The 17,607-nt window shown below is 40.4% G+C and overlaps 1 protein-coding gene across 3 annotated transcripts in view; it reads right to left on the reverse strand.

Moving 5' to 3' along the window:
* Positions 1–17,607, reverse strand: part of LOC139749099 (transcriptional adapter 1-like) — a 59,991-nt gene that overhangs the window by 32,028 nt on the left and 10,356 nt on the right. For all 3 annotated transcript variants that reach the window (XM_071662657.1, XM_071662656.1, XM_071662655.1), the window contains exon 3: positions 12,470–12,604. In XM_071662657.1, coding sequence (XP_071518758.1) covers positions 12,470–12,604 — 135 coding nt within the window. The remainder of the gene's footprint in view (positions 1–12,469; positions 12,605–17,607) is intronic.

The raw sequence follows: 17,607 nt of genomic DNA on the forward strand, positions 1-17,607 counted from the left end.
TCTCTCTCTCTCTCTCTCTCTCTCTCTCTCTCTCTCTCTCTCTCTCTCTCTCTCTCTCTTGTAGGAAGTAGGTGATAGGCAACCACTGACCAGGAAGGTATATTACTAGCACTATCCATCTGAGTATCAAGGGTCAACAACAGCTGCATGGTCAGCCAACACATCAATGGCTGTTCAGTTTCACTAATTTGGTCCTGGTAGCTGTCTTATATTTCTGCATCACCCAAACTTGGGCTGCTAGCTTTCAGTCAACAGACATACAATCTCTCCATTTCATGCATAACACATGACAGTGCATAACTTACATGACTTGTTCTTCATGCCACGAGTGCTATCTGCTAACCCTGTCTTTTGACAAAATCTCATCATAAGTATTCATAAATAAGTAAGTACTTGTAATGGATGTGAGCAAATGAAGAAAAGGTCTTACTTGCTCACATCAACTCTACTTGTCATGCAATGCACTGAAACCACAGCCACGTATCTAAAACCAGGCCCCACAAATCTTTCCACAGTTTCCCAAAGCTGCTTCATTTGCCCTAGTTCAGTCCACTAACAGCACATCAACCTAATTCACTGTAACTCCTGCACATATTTCACATTCCTGCAAGTTTAGGACCAGAATACTCAATATCTTTTTTAATATATCCCTCCATTTCCAACTTGGTCTTCCCTTTCTCCCTGTCCTATCCACTCTTAACACATATACTCTCTTTGTCAATCTATCCTCACTCATTCTATCCATATGTCCAAACCATTTAAATACACTTTCTTCAGCTCTCTCAACCATACTCTTCTTATTATCACACCACTCTCTTACCCTTTTATCAATTATTTGATCAACCCTCTCACACCACAAACTGTCCTCAAGCATTTCATTTCCAACACATCCACCCTCCTCTGTACAAGCTTTACATCCATACATTACTGGAAATATTATACCCTTCTCCTTACCCATTTTCACCTCTCCAGATAATGACCTCTCTTTCCACACATTCTTTACTGCTCCCAAAACCTTTGGCTTTTGCAAGGCAAGATCCACTGGTGATATTCTTTCCTGTCTTACTAATGTCAGGCCATCATCCCCGAAAGACTTTGGGGTGTCATGTGTAGTTGCCCTCCTACAGCACCTCCTTCTAAGCATAAAGACAGTCACCTCAATAAAACTGACTGGAATAACTTACGTAACTTCTTTTCTGACTTTCCTTGGATAAATTACTCTCTTATGTGTTGATGCTTCTGTCTCTGCCATTTGCATTGCAGAGGTTATTCTTGCAGGAATGGAAGCATTCAGCCCCTCTTCCTCTTAGATGACCTCTCCACCCAATCCATGTTTAACCATTCCTATTCTAAGGCCATTCAGGCAAGGGACCAGGCATACTGAGCTTGGAAAACTCTCCTTCCCCTGGCTCCCATTAAGCTTTTATCATTGCCCATAATTGCTGCAAGCATGTTATGCATGAGGCAAAACGTTCCTTTACTCAAAAGAAGTGCGATAAACTCTCCCTGTCATCCATTGATAGGTCTCTCTGGTCTTTAGCTAAAGGCATCTCTAACAACTTCTCTTGCTCTACTTTCCCTTCACTTTCCCATTCTAGCAGTACTGTAGCTGTCTCTTCCACAGACAAAGCAACTCTCTTTGGTTCTCGTTTCTCCTCTAACTCTTTTCGGACTGTCAGAAAAGTGCTTCTTGCTCTGGAGACAAACAAGGATTATGGTCCTAATGGCATCCATCTCTGTGTACTGAAAGAGTGTGCCTCTGAACGTGCACCTGTGCTTGCTCATCTGTTCTCTTTCTGTTTAAAAACCAAAACTTTTCCTTCTCCTTGAAACATGCATTGATACATCAAACCCTAAGAAGGGTGATTATTCTGCCCCATCTAACTATCGTCCTATTGCTTTGACATCTATCATTTCCAAAGTCACTGAATCCCTCCTCAACTCCCATATCCTTAAACCCCTTGAAATTCAGTCTTCCCTCTAATCACCAGTATGGTTTCCATAAGGTGAGATCCATTGGTGATATTCTTTCCTATCTCACTAATGTCTGGTCATAATCCCTGAAAAATTTTGGAGTCAAGTGTAGCTGCCCTTGACATATTTATGGATTTTGATTGGGTCTAGCACTGGTGTTTCATCTCTAAGCTCTGTTGATAGATCAGCCACCCCACTTTTCTCCATCAACAGCAGTGTCCCTCAAGGTTCTGTCCTTTCCTCTATACTTTTCTCCTTTTTTTATTATTTTCTCTCCTCAACAAATAATCCAAGGCATTCATACAATGACAACTCAACACTGCATTCATCCACATCCTTCAATTCTGCTCCCTCTTCTCTCACTCAATCTGCATCTAATCTTGATGCAGCTTCCTCAATAAAATCAGTGGGATAGACAAAATCTTGTTAAGTTTAATACCTCCAAGACCCAATTTCTACCCATGTCTCAATTGAAACTCCTCACAAATCTCATCTTTCCTTTGATAGTTCTGTAATTCCACCTCCTGACTCAATGAACATACTTGCTATAACTGCATCCACTCTTTCTCAGATAACCCACATTACAGGAATAGCTAAGTCTGCCTCTAAGAAACTGTGGATCCTGTTTAGAAGCCGAAATCTCTTTTCTTCTAAACAGCTGCTCCATTCTTACAAGGGATTGATTTGTCCTTGTATGAAGTACTGCTCTCACATCTGGGGCAGTTCTAGCTCTTTATGCTAACTTTACAGAGTGGAGTTGAAAGCAATCCGACTAATAAACTGTCCCAGGCTAACTTCCAAACTTGCTATAACTGTATCCACTCTTTCTCAGATAACCTACATTACAGCAATAGCTAAGTCTGCCTCTAAGAAATTGTGGATCCTGTTTAAAAGTCGAAATTTCTTTTCTTCTAAACAGCTGCTCCATTCATACAAGGGATTGATTTGTCCTTCTATGAAGTATTGCTCTCACATCTGGGACAATTCTAGCTCTTTATGCTAACTTTACAGAGTGGAGTTGAAAGCAATCCGACTAATAAAATGTCCCAGGCTAACTTCCAAACTTGACCCCCTTGGCCTATGTTACAATGGTGGTTCACTTTCCCTCTTCTATTGGTATTACTTTGTATTCTGCTCCCAAGAGATGGATAATAATGTGCCCCCACCACGAGCTATGCCGCGCAATATTCAACAAGCTGCTGCGTCACATGATTTTTGTGTGGCCATCGGCAACACAAGGGTGAGCTGTTTTGATACCTGCTTCTTTCCCTTCACGTCAAAGCTTTGGAACTCTCTACCTTCTCATGTTTTTCCCAATAACTGTGAAATATACATTTCAAAAGACAGGTCTTTCACTTTCACAAAAATTCGTAAATACTATCCCTTGTATTTTCTTTTTCCTTTTCATAATTCTCCCTACATTTTAATTAAGGCCCACCCTTGATGTGGACTTTAGTCCATGACTGGAGCCTTCAATATAAATAAATAAAAAAAAAAAAAAAAATATATATATATATATATATATATATATATATATATATGTGTGTGTGTGTGGGAAAAAAAAGGGCAAATGAGAGTTGGGGTGAGAGACTATCAGTAAACTTTAGGGAGAATAAAAAGATGTTCTGGAAGGAGGTAAATAGGGTGCGTAAGACAAGGGAGCAAATGGGAACTTCAGTGAAGGGCGTAAATGGGGAGGTGATAACAAGTAGCGGTGATGTGAGAAGGAGATGGAATGAGTATTTTGAAGGTTTGTTGAATGTGTCTGATGACAGAGTGGCAGATATAGGGTGTTTTGGTCGAGGTGGTGTGCAAAGTGAGAGGGTTAGGGGAAATGATTTGGTAAACAGAGAAGAGGTAGTAAAAGCTTTGCGGAAGATGAAAGCCGGCAAGGCAGCAGGTTTGGATGGTATTGCAGTGGAATTTATTAAAAAAGGGGGTGACTGTATTGTTGACTGGTTGGTAAGGTTATTTAATGTATGTATGACTCATGGTGAGGTGCCTGAGGATTGGCGGAATGCGTGCATAGTGCCATTGTACAAAGGCAAAGGGGATAAGAGTGAGTGCTCAAATTACAGAGGTATAAGTTTGTTGAGTATTCCTGGTAAATTATATGGGAGGGTATTGATTGAGAGGGTGAAGGCATATACAGAGCATCAGATTGGGGAAGAGCAGTGCGGTTTCAGAAGTGGTAGAGGATGTGTGGATCAGGTGTTTGCTTTGAAGAATGTATGTGAGAAATACTTAGAAAAGCAAATGGATTTGTATGTAGCATTTATGGATCTGGAGAAGGCATATGATAGAGTTGATAGAGATGCTCTGTGGAAGGTATTAAGAATATATGGTGTTGGAGGCAAGTTGTTAGAAGCAGTGAAAAGTTTTTATCGAGGATGTAAGGCATGTGTACGTGTAGGAAGAGAGGAAAGTGATTGGTTCTCAGTGAATGTAGGTTTGCGGCAGGGGTGTGTGATGTCTCCATGGTTGTTTAATTTGTTTATGGATGGGGTTGTAAGGGAGGTAAATGCAAGAGTCCTGGAAAGAGGGGCAAGTATGAAGTCTGTTGGGGATGAGAGAGCTTGGGAAGTGAGTCAGTTGTTGTTCGCTGATGATACAGCGCTGGTGGCTGATTCATGTGAGAAACTGCAGAAGCTGGTGACTGAGTTTGGTAAAGTGTGTGGAAGAAGAAAGTTGAGAGTAAATGTGAATAAGAGCAAGGTTATTAGGTACAGTAGGGGTGAGGGTCAAGTCAATTGGGAGGTGAGTTTGAATGGAGAAAAACTGGAGGAAGTGAAGTGTTTTAGATATCTGGGAGTGGATCTGTCAGCGGATGGAACCATGGAAGCGGAAGTGGATCATAGGGTGGGGGAGGGGGCGAAAATTTTGGGAGCCTTGAAAAATGTGTGGAAGTCGAGAACATTATCTCGGAAAGCAAAAATGGGTATGTTTGAGGGAATAGTGGTTCCAACAATGTTGTATGGTTGCGAGGCGTGGGCTATGGATAGAGATGTGCGCAGGAGGATGGATGTGCTGGAAATGAGATGTTTGAGGACAATGTGTGGTGTGAGGTGGTTTGATCGAGTAAGTAACGTAAGGGTAAGAGAGATGTGTGGAAATAAAAAGAGCGTGGTTGAGAGAGCAGAAGAGGGTGTTTTGAAATGGTTTGGGCACATGGAGAGAATGAGTGAGGAGAGATTGACCAAGAGGATATATGTGTCGGAGGTGGAGGGAACGAGGAGAAGAGGGAGACCAAATTGGAGGTGGAAAGATGGAGTGAAAAAGATTTTGTGTGATCGGGGCCTGAACATGCAGGAGGGTGAAAGGAGGGCAAGGAATAGAGTGAATTGGAGTCATGTGGTATACAGGGGTTGACGTGCTGTCAGTGGATTGAATCAAGGCATGTGAAGCGTCTGGGGTAAACCATGGAAAGCTGTGTAGGTATGTATATTTGCGTGTGTGGACGTGTGTATGTACATGTGTATGGGGGGGGGGTTGGGCCATTTCTTTCGTCTGTTTCCTTGCGCTACCTCGCAAACGCGGGAGACAGCGACAAAGTATAAAAAAAAAAAAAAAAAAAAAAGTGTGTGTGGAAGTCGAGAACATTATCTCGGAAAGCAAAAATGGGTATGTTTGAAGGAATAGTGGTTCCAACAATGTTGTATGGTTGCGAGGCGTGGGCTATGGATAGAGTTGTGCGCAGGAGGATGGATGTGCTGGAAATGAGATGTTTGAGGACAATGTGTGGTGTGAGGTGGTTTGATAGAGTAAGTAACGTAAGAGTAAGAGAGATGTGTGGAAAGAAAAAGAGCGTGGTTGAGAGAGCAGAAAAGGGTGTTTTGAAATGGTTTGGGCACATGGAGAGAATGAGTGAGGAAAGATTGACCAAGAGGATATATGTGTCGGAGGTGGAGGGAACGAGAAGAAGTGGGAGACCAAATTGGAGGTGGAAAGATGGAGTGAAAAAGATTTTGTGTGATCGGGGCCTGAACATACAGGAGGGTGAAAGGAGGGCAAGGAATAGAGTGAATTGGATCGATGTGGTATACCCAGGTTGACGTGCTGTCAGTGGATTGAATCAGGGCATGTGAAGCGTCTGGGGTAAACCATGGAAAGCTGTGTAGGTATGTATATTTGCGTGTGTGGACGTATGTATATACATGTGTATGGGGGTGGGTTGGGTTGTTATCCCATGTGTGGCGGGGTGGCGATGGGAACAAATAAAGGCAGACTGTATGAATTATGTACATGTGTATATATGTATATGTCTGTGTGTGTATATATGTGTACATTGAGATGTATAGGTATGTATATTGTGCGGGTGTGGACATGTATGTATATACATGTGTATGTGGGCGGGTTGGGCCATTCTTTCATCTGTTTCCTTGCGCTACCTCGCTAACGCGGGAGACAGCAACAAAGCAAAATAATAAATAAAAAATAATTATCCATGGGGATAGGGGAGAAAGAATACTTCCCACGTATTCCCTGCGTGTCGTAGAAGGCGACTAAAAGGGGAGGGAGCAGGGGGCTGGAAATCCTCCCCTGTTTTTTTTTTTTATTTTAATTTTTCAAAAGAAGGAACAGAGAAGGGGGTCAGGTGAGGATATTCCCTCAGAGGCCCAGTCCTCTGTTCTTAACGCTACCTTGCTAACGCGGGAAATGGCAAATAGTTTGAAAGAAAAATATATATATATATATATATATATATATATATATATATATATATATATATATATATATATATATATCTTTTTTTTTTTTCAAACTATTCGCCATTTCCCGCGTTAGCGAGGTAGCGTTAAGAACAGAGAACTGGGCCACTGAGGGAATATCCTCACCTGGCCCCCTTCTCTGTTCCTTCTTTTGGAAAATTAAAAAAAAAAATTGAGAGGGGAGGATTTCCAGCCCCCCGCTCCCTCCCCTTTTAGTCGCCTTCTACGACACGCAGGGAATACGTGGGAAGTATTCTTTCTCCCCTATCCCCAGGGATAATATATATATATATATATATATATATATATATATATATATATATATATATATATATATATATTTATTATACCTTGTTAGAGGACAAGAGCAAAGGAAGGAGTAGCACTACTCCTGAAACAAGAGTTGTGGGAGTATGTGATAGAGAGTAAGAATGTAAACTCTACATTGATATGGGTAAAACTGAAAGTGGATGGAGAGAGATGGGTGATTATTGGTGCATATGCACCTGGGCATGAGAAGAAAGATCATGAGAGGCAAGTGTTTTGGGAGCAGATGAAAGAGTGTGTTTGCAGTTTTGATGCACGAGACCGGGTTATAGTGATGGGGGATTTGAATGCAAAGGTGAGGAATGTGGTAGTTGAGGGAATAATTGGTGTACATGGGTTGTTCAGTGTTGTAAATGGAAATGGTGAAAAGCTTGTAGATTTGTGTGCTGAAAAAGGGCTGGTGATTGGGAATACCTGGTTTAAAAAGAGAGATATACAAAAGTATATTTATGTAAGTAGGAGAGATAGCCAGACAGCATTACTGGATTACATGTTAATTGATAGGCGCGTGAAAGAGAGACTTTTGGATGTTAATGTGCTGAGAGGTGCAACTGGAGGGTTGTCTGATCATTATCTTGTAGAGGCAAAGGTGAAGATTTGTAGAGGTTTTCAGAAAAGAAGAGAGAATGTTGGGGATGAAGAGAGAGGTGAGAGTAAGTGAGCTTGGGAAGGAGACTTGTGTGAGGAAGTACCAGGAGAGACTGAGTGCAGAATGGAAAAAAGTGAGAGCAAAGGAGGTAAGGGGAGTGGGGGAGGAATGGGATATATTTAGGGAAGCAGTGATGACTTGTGCAAAAGATGCTTGTGGCATGAGAAGCATGGGAGGTGGGCACATTAGAAAGGGTAGTGAGTGGTGGGATCAAGAAGTAAGATTATCAGTGTAAGAGAAGAGAGAGGCATTTGGACAATTTTTGCAGGGAAATAGTGCAAATGATTGAGAGATGTATAAAAGAAAGAGGCAAGAGGTCAAGAGAAAGGTGCAAGAGGTGAAAGAGAGGGCAAATGAGAGTTGGGGTGAGCGAGTATCATCAAATTTTAGGGAGAATAAAAAGATGTTTTGGAAGGAGGTAAATACAGTGCGTAAGACGAGAACAAATGGGAACGTCGGTTAAGGCGGTTAATGGGGAGGTAATAACAAGTAGTGGTGATGTGAGATGGAGATGGAGTGAGTATTTTGAAGGTTTGTTGAATGTATCAGACAATAGAGTGCCAGATAAAGGGTGTTATGGTAGAGGTGGTGTGCGAAGTGAGAGGGTCAGGGAGAATGGTTTGGTAAACAGAGAAGAGGTAGTAAAGCTTTGTGGAAGATGAAAGCTGGCAAGGCGGTGGGTTTGGATGGTATAGCAGAGGAATTTTTTGAAAAAGGGGGTAACTATGTTGTTGACTGGTTGGTGACGATATTCAATGTATGTATGGCTCACAGTGAAGTGCCTGACGATTGGCAGAATGCATGCATAATGCCTTTGTATAAAGGCAAAGGAGATAAAAGTGAGTGTTCAAATTAAAGAGGTATAAGTTTGTTGAGTATTCCTGGGAAATCATATGAGAGGGTATTGATTGAGAGGGTGAGGGCATGTAGAGAGCATCAGATTTTAGGGAAGAGCAGTGTGGTTTCAGAAGTAGTAGAGGATGTGTGGATCAGGTGTTTGCTTTGAAGAATGTATGTGAGAAATACTTAGAAAAACAAATGGATTTGTATGTAGCATTTATGGATCTGGTGAAGGAATATGACAGTTCATAGAGATGCTCTGTGGAAGGTATCAAGGGTATATGATGCGGGAGGCAAGTTACTACAAGCAGCGAAAAGTTTTTATCGAGGTTGTAAGGCATGTGTGCGAGTAGGAAGAGAATGTCGGTTTGCAGCAGAGGTGCATGAGGATATATGTGTCAGAGGTTATTGGTAAGGTTATTTAATGTATGTATGACTCATGGTGAGGTGCCTGAGGATTGGCGGAATGCTTACATAGTGCCATTGTACAAAGGCAAAGGGGATAAAAGTGAGTGCTCAAATTACAGAGGTATAAGTTTGTTGAGTATTCCTGGGAAATTATATGGGAGGGTATTCATTGAGTAGGTGAAGGTATGTACAGAGCATCAGATTGGGGAGGAGCAGTGTGGTTTCAGAAGTGGTAGAGTATGTGTAGATTAAGTGTTTGCTTTGAAGAAAGTGTAAGAGAAATACTTATAAAAGCATTTATGGATCTGGAGAAGGCATATGATAAGAGTTGAAAGAGATGCTCTGTGGAAGGTATTGAGAATATGTGGTGTGGGAGGCAAGTTGTTAGAAGCAGTGAAAAGTTCTTATCGAGGATGTAAGGCATGTGTACAAGAAGGAAAAGAGGAAAGTGATTGGTTCTCAGTGAATGTAGGCTTGCGGCAGGGGTGTGTAATGTCTCCATGGTTGTTTAATTTGTTTATGGATGGGGTTGTTAGGGAGGTGAATGCAAGACTTTTGGAAAGAGGGGGCAAGTATGCAGTCTGTTGTGGATGAGAGAGCTTGGGAAGTGAGTCAGTTGTTCTTCACTGATGATACAGCACTGGTGGGTGATTCGTGTGAGAAACTGCAGAAGCTGGTGACTGAGTTTGGTAGAGTATGTTAAAGAAGAAAGCTGAGAGTAAATGTGAATAAGAGCAAGGTTATTAGGTACAGTAGGGTTGAGGGTCAAGTCAATTGGGAGGTAAGTTTGAAAGGAGAAAAACTGAAGGAAGTGAAGTGTTTTGGATATTTGGGAGTGGATTTGGCAGCGGATGGAACCATGGAAGCGGAAGTGAATCATAGGGTGGGGGAGGGGGGCAAAAGTTCTGGGAGCGTTGAAGAATGTATGGAAGTTGAGAACATTATCTTGGAAAGCAAAAATGGGTTTTTTTTTTTTTTTTTGAAGGAATAGTGGTTCCAACAATATTAGACGGCTGCGAGACGTGGGCTATGGATAGAGTTGTGCGCAGGAGGATGGATGTGCTGGAAATGAGATGTTTGAGGACAATATGTGGTGTGAGGTGGTTTGATCGAATAAGTAATAATAGGGTAAGAGAGATGTGTGGTAATAAAAAGAGTGTGGTTGAGAGAGCAGAAGAGGGTGTTTTGAAACGGTTTGGTCACATGGAGAGAATGAATGAGGAAAGATTGACAAAGAGGATATATGTGTCAGAGGTGGAGAGAACAAGGAGAAGCGGGAGACCAAATTGGAGGCGGAAAGAGGGAGTGAAAAAGATTTTGAGTGATCTGGGCCTGAGCACGCAGGAGGGTGAAAGGCATGCAAGGAATAAAGTGAATTGGAACGATGTGGTATACCGGGGTCGACATGCTGTCAATGGATTGAACCAGGGCATGTGAAGCATCTGGGGTAAACCTTGGAAAGTTCTATGGGGCCTGGATGTGGAAAGGGAGCTGTGGTTTCGGTGCACTATTACAAGATAACTAGAGACTGAGTGTGAACGAATGTGGCCTTTGTTGTCTTTTCCCAGCGCTACCTCGTGCATATGAGGGGGAGGGGGTTGTCATTTCATGTGTGGAGGGGTGGCGACGGGAATAAATAAAGGCAGACAGTATGAATTATGTACATGTGTATATATGTATATGTCTGTGTGTGTGTGTATATATGTATACGGTGAGATGTACAGGTATATATATTTGCGTGTGTGGACATGTATGTATATACAAGTGTATGTGGGTGGGTTGGGCCATTCTTTTGTCTGTTTCCTTGCGCCACCTCGCTAACACGGGAGACAGCGAAAAAGCAAAATAAAATAATAAATAAATAAATATGTGGTTTCAGAAGTGGTAGAGAATGTGTGGATCAGGTGTTTGCTTTGAAGAATGTGGAAGATATCAAAAATATATGGTGTGGGAGGCAAGGTGTTGGAAGCAGTGAAAAGTTTTCATCGAGGATGTAAGGCATGTGTATGAGTAGGAAGAGAGAAAATTGATTGGTTCTCAGTGAATGTTGGTTTGTGGCAAGGGTGCGTGATGTCTCATTGGTTGTTTGATTTGTTTATAGATGGGGTTGTTAGGGAGGTGAATGCAAGAGTTTTGGAAAGAGGGGCAAGTATGCAGTCTGTTGTGTATTAGAGAGCTTGGGAAGTGAGTCTGTTGTTGTTCGCTAATGATACAGTGCTGGTGGCTGATTCATGTGAGAAACTGCAGAAGCTGGTGACTGAGTTTGGTAAAGTGTGTGAAAGAAGAAAGCTGAGAGTAAATGTGATTAAAAAAGCAAGGTTATTAGGTACAGTGGGGTTGAGGGACAAGTCAATTGGGAGGTAAGTTTGAATGAAGAAAAACTGGAGGAAGTGAAGTGTTTTAGATATCTGGGAGTGGATATGGCAGCGGATGGAACCACAGAAGCGGAAGTGAATCATAGGGTGGGAGAAGGGGTGAAAGTCCTGAAAGTGTTGAAAAATGTGTGGAAGTTGAGAACGTTATCTTGGAAAGCAAAAATGGGTATGTTTGAAGGAATAGTGGTTCCAAAAATGTTACTGGTTGTGAGGCATGTGCTATGGATAGAGTTGTGCAGAGGAGCTGGAAATGAGATGTTTGAGGACAATATGTGAGATGGTTTGATCGAGTAAATAATGAAAGGGAAAGAGAGATGTGTGGTGGTAAAAAGAGTGTGGTTGAGAGAGCAGAGGAGGGTGTTTTGATATGGTTTGGTCACATGGAGAGAATGAGTGAGGCAAGATTGACAAAGAGGATATATGTGTCAGAGGTGGAGGGAACGAGAAGTGGGAGACCAAAATGGAGGTGGAAAGATGGAGTGAAAAAGATTCTGAGTGATCGGGGTCTGACCATGCAGGAGGGTGAAAGGCATGCAAGGAATAGACTGAAATGGAACGATGTGGTATACCGGGGTCGACATGCTGTCAATGGATTGAACCAGGGCATGTGAAGCGTCTGGGGTAAACCATGGAAAGTTTTGTGGGGCATGGATGTGGAAAGGAAGCTGTGATTTCAGTGCATTATACATGACAGCTTGAGACTGAGTGTGAACGAATGTGGCCTTTGTGTCTTTTCCAAGCGCTACCTCGCTCACATGCGGGGGAGGGGGTTGTCATTTCATGTGTGGTGGAGTGGCGACAGGAATGAACAAGGGCAGACAGTATGAATTATGTACATGTGTATCTACTTATATGTCTGTGTGTGTATATATATGTATACGTTGAGATGTATAGGTATGTATATGTTTCCTTGCGCTACCTCGCTAACGCGGGAGACAGCGACAAAGTATGATAAATAAATGTATTGCGTGAATTGAGATGATTTATTCATCTATAACTCACCGGCATTAAAGATATCAGAGACATATAGGTGCTACTAAGATATTTGGAATCTTTAATAGTATCCCTTACTGCCTCTTCAATGACAAATTATTTCAGACTGTAAAATCTTCCTGTGCAAAACATCTTTAAAGAAAATTTAAATAAGGCAGATTACTCCATGAAGTTCATATATAACAAAAACTTACATCATGTGTAGGTCTTGCTGCTTTATTTTTCTTTTTTGGCTTGATTTTCTTGCGATCAGATGAAGGTGTTGAATACAAATTGAGAGAAGAGGCATGATCTCGAGTCCCTGAACTTCCTCCTCCTGAGTCCATACGCTGGAGAAAAAAAAAGGAGAAAAAAAAATAGTCAGTCATTTCAAAAACATGACAGGGTGTTACATTGTTGAAGATGCATACCATCTTCCAGATATGAATATAAAAACTTGAAAACCACAAATATCATTATGATTTCATCAGTGATCAATTGGCTTCAGTTCCCAAGTTAGTATGTATTAGGTTACAAAATAAAATTTGAGCACTTTTCTCTCACATGTAACTCATTTTTTCTTTTACTCAAAATGTTTTGCATGAAATGTTAAATCATGGTATCTGTTTTGCAGTTATTTCCTAGAGTTGTGCCCACAGGAATCAAGAAATAATTTTGTTTTTCAGTAAACATCTTTCAAGTGTTCTATCTTCCCAATTTTCTCAAAATCCTTCCCAGACTATTTCCTTAATCTGTAGATATACTAAGAGCTATACATACTGGTAATGAAAAAAACTATTCAACATCCATACAGCCGTTATCATCTTCATCTCCATGTTGTTTTCTATATTCATTATCACCACTTCTACCATAATTTCCCATTGTGATATTGTGGCATTAGTTCTTTTCATACTTCATCGTTATTTCCTGATTTGGAAGGTAATGCCAGGAAAACACAAAGAACAGCCTCATTTGCTCACATTCACTCTTTAGGTGTCATGTATAATGCACCAAAATCAGAGCCACCAATGCGACTAGCTGTTCACCACCATGATAACTCAACTCTGTAAAAATCGTTGAATAGTCCCTTGAGTGTGGGAATTCATGAGGCTGTTTTCCTTGCAGTTCTTGCTCACATTCATTCTAAAATTGTCATGTGTAATGTACTGAAAACACAGCCTCCTATCACAACCAGGACTTACAGATCTTTCCATGGTTTCCCCTGACTACTTCATGTGCCCTGGTCCAGTCTACTGACAGCATGTTGCCCCCTGCAAACAATATCACTCCAGTTCACTCTATCCTGTGCACACTATTCATCCTCCCACATGTTCGGGCCCCAAGGATTTAATTCAATCCATCTTTCCATCTCCCTCTTTTTCCTGTTTCTTTCATCACTTTTGACATATTACTTTTGTTACCACTCCTCACTCTTCACTCTGTATGTCCAAACTATTTCAGTACACCCTCACCAGCTCTATTATTACACCTCTCTCTTACTCTATCATATCTTACCTGATCAACCTTCCACATACCGAATATTGTCCTCAAACACTTAATTTCCAACACATTCACCCTCTTCTGTAGATTCTCATCTATAAACCCACATACATGTATTTCTCAAAAACAATTAACCTTGGACCAAAGTCTATGAAAAAGTCCTGGTGTTACCCAAGACCTTATTCTAAAGACTCCTACAGCCCAAGGCAGTGCTACTTTCAGCAGCAGGGAAACACAGACGCCTTTACAGCGAGAAGTTCCTTAATGATGCTGTACTCCCAATGATATAGCTTTGCCAAATATGACTTTTCACTGGCAGTGTAACAATTACATGTATGTAAGTGTATATAAATATTGCAAGAGGTCAGAGTGATGCGCTTGATCTAGTATTTGCTGATAACCACAAGGAAAATAAAACATGATAAGTTCCCAAGTGCACTTTCATGTAATGATTGAGCCTACCGAACTCACTAGGGGTCTTGCCAAACATAAGCCAAATTTTTCAGAAAGACCCAATGTGGGTTCAGTGGGCTCAATCACATATACATCATCAATACGGTGAGTTTCTTTATTAAGCCCACAAGCTGGTAATATATCGAATTCTAATATCAAGAACAATGTAGATTCAGTTAACAAACTTAATGATATCTGGGTTGATATTGATTTCAAACAGTTAAGTTTCGATGTTTCATCCTTGCTCACACAAGTCCCAGTTGATAACCTCAGAATATTTGGTAGATGTCTTGAATATTCTTGATTTACCTGTTTCAAATTCTGTGCTTATTCAGTTGATAAAACTGTGTATAAAAGACTGTGTATCTCAATCTAATAGAGAATGTTATGCTCATAAATTTGAGATGGTGATAGGTAACCCTCTTTCACCAATATTAAGTAATCTTTACATGAAATTCTTTGAAACAAAATTACTAAGGGATATCCTACCCTCTAAGGCAATTTGGTTAAGGTATTTAGATGATGTTCTTTGCGTTTAGCCAACAAATAAAAATTTACAAACATTTCTCCCTTTACTTAACAATCAAGTACCTTCAATCAAATTTCCTGTGGAAGTGAAAAATAATTATATGCCACCATTTTTAGACTGCATGATTCATTGGGATAGAAACATGTTTAAGTTTAGCATATACAGAAAACCCATCAATGTTTGTTCATATATTCATTATTACTAAGCTCACCATGACACAGTTAAATTATCATTATTCCAGCAGTTGGTCCTTAAGTCATTACATATATGCAGTTCAGAATTTACTGATGATGAGACTGAAAAGATATATTCTATTGGATACAAGTTAAAGCATCCTAGACCTTTTATTGATAAAAGTTAAGTTAGCAAAGAAATAATTCTATAAAGTTAAACCCAAACCTCCCCTTGATACCAAGAATCTTATAGTTCTCCCATTAAGTGATAATTTTACATAATTCTCAGGTTGCTTAAATCCTTTAATGTAAATGTAGCCTTCAGCAATAACAATACTATAAAGAATATCTTAATCCGAAACTCACCAGAAAATTCTGTGGGCTGTGTTTACAGAATACCTTGTAAAAATTGTAATTTGTTTTATGTTGGGCACACTAGTAAGGATCTTTATGTTAGAGTTAAGCAACTTTAGTATAAGAACAGGACAAGAAACAAATGCACTGTTTAATCACATCAAAAATTATGACCACTGTATTGTCTGGAGTAACATTAATTCTGTTATGAACTGTAACTCTACCATGAGAGATATCACTGAATCTTCTATTATCAAATGCACAAAGAACTGTAACATTAATATCAGTGAAGGTCCATACAAACTGGATAGCTTTGTCTATCTATCTATCTATATCTCTGACACCCGTTTCTATTGGAAACTCCAATCAAGGGGTGGCCACGGCAAAAGTCTCCACTTATCCCTGTCCTTACACGCCACCCTTGCATACACCATTCCACGCATTCATCCACTATTTCTCTCCCTCCAGTACTCCTTACCCTATTTGCCCATGTCACAGGTGGTCTTCCACTCACATCAACCCCTTTAATAGTACTATCATACACTCTCCTTGTAAACTCCCAGTCTTCATTCTTTCCACATGCCCAAACCACCTCAAAGTAAAATGCTTCACCCAGTCCACCACATCACAATTCACTTCCTTTGCATTCTCTGCCATACACCCTTTCATTTCTTTCTTCATTCCATCTAGTCACACCACATGCTCTTTCTCAAATACTCATTTCCACAGCCTGGATTCTTGACCTCTGTGCCTCATTCCATGTCCATGTTTTTGGCTGCATAGGTCAGGGTTGGGAGGACTATACTGTTTCAAGCACCATTACTTTACTTTTACATGCACTTACTTTCAACTGTCTAAGCTTACACACATCATAAAACACCCTTACAACCTTCTGCAACTCCTCTTCACTCTCAGTAAACAACATAGTATCATCCTCATACAGGCTTACCACTAGCCACCATATCTCACTGCCACGCTACATGTCTGCACCCCTTTTCTCTAGTTTTGCTTTCTTCTCTCTTATCACTCCATCCATATATATATTAAAAAGCCACGGTGAGATCACAAAGCCCTTTTTTACACCTAAATGTATCCCAAAACTTTTGCTCAGCTTTCCATTCATTCTTACAAACACATTTGCTCCTCTAAAGGCTTTTAAACCATCCAGCAATTGTCCCCGATACTATATATCCCTAACACATCCCACAAAGCATTCCACTAGACTCTGTCATACACTTTCTCCAGATCCATAAAAGCTGCATACAACTTCCTACCTTTCCCTGAATACTTTTCCATGGTCATCTTCACTACAAAAATCTGATCCACACACCCCCCTAAATTTCCTTAAACCCCCTTGCTCTTCACTTAGTCTGCATTCAGCCACATCCATCACTCTTGTCAATTAACATTCTTGCATACACTTTTCCTGGTATACTTAACAGACTGAATCCCCTATAATTGCTACACACATCCTTTGCACCTTTTCCTTTGAACAGGGAACAATAATAGCTTTCACCCAATCCTCAGGCACAACCTTCCATTTTCATAATAAATTACATACAAGATGCATCAACTCTATCACACTTTCTCCTCCATGCTTTAGCATTTCAACTGTAATCCCATCCACTCCAGGTGCCTTTCCTACCTTAAGCCTCATTATTGTCCTTCTTACCCCATATTTTGCTATAGGTCCTTACACTTGTATCTCTTTGTTCCATCCTCCATACTAATGTATGTAACAACTTCCCTTCTCCCACATTCATCAGTTCTTTAAAATACTCTTTCCATCTTCCTTTCACTTCCTCCTTTTGATTTAGCAATTCCCCTTCCTTACTTCTCACATCAAGTTTTCCATACTTACATCTACCTCTTCCCTTTTTCACCTCCTTCCAGTATAATTTCTTATCCTAAAACTTTTCACTTAACATTCTTCCAAAATCTTCATCTACTCTTTCTTTGTTTTCCTCTATCAGCTTCTTAACATTCTCCTTACTTATTTTGTATTCTCTGCTCCTCTGCTGAACTTCCACTGGCACATTCCTATTGAACAATAAATGCCCATACACATAAATATACAATTCAACATATATATATATATATATATATATATATATATATATATATATATATATATATATATATATATATATATATATATATATTTTTTTTTTTTTTGCTTTGTCACTGTCTACCGCATTTGCTAGGTAGCGCAAGGAAACAGACGAAAGAAATGGCCCAACCCACCCCTATACACATGTGTATACATACGTCCAGACACGCAAATATACATACCTACACAGCTTTCCATGGTTTACCCCAGACGCTTCATATGCCCTGATTCAAT

This window comes from Panulirus ornatus, chromosome 6, assembly GCF_036320965.1.
Source record: "Panulirus ornatus isolate Po-2019 chromosome 6, ASM3632096v1, whole genome shotgun sequence".
NCBI classification, from domain to species: domain Eukaryota; kingdom Metazoa; phylum Arthropoda; class Malacostraca; order Decapoda; family Palinuridae; genus Panulirus; species Panulirus ornatus.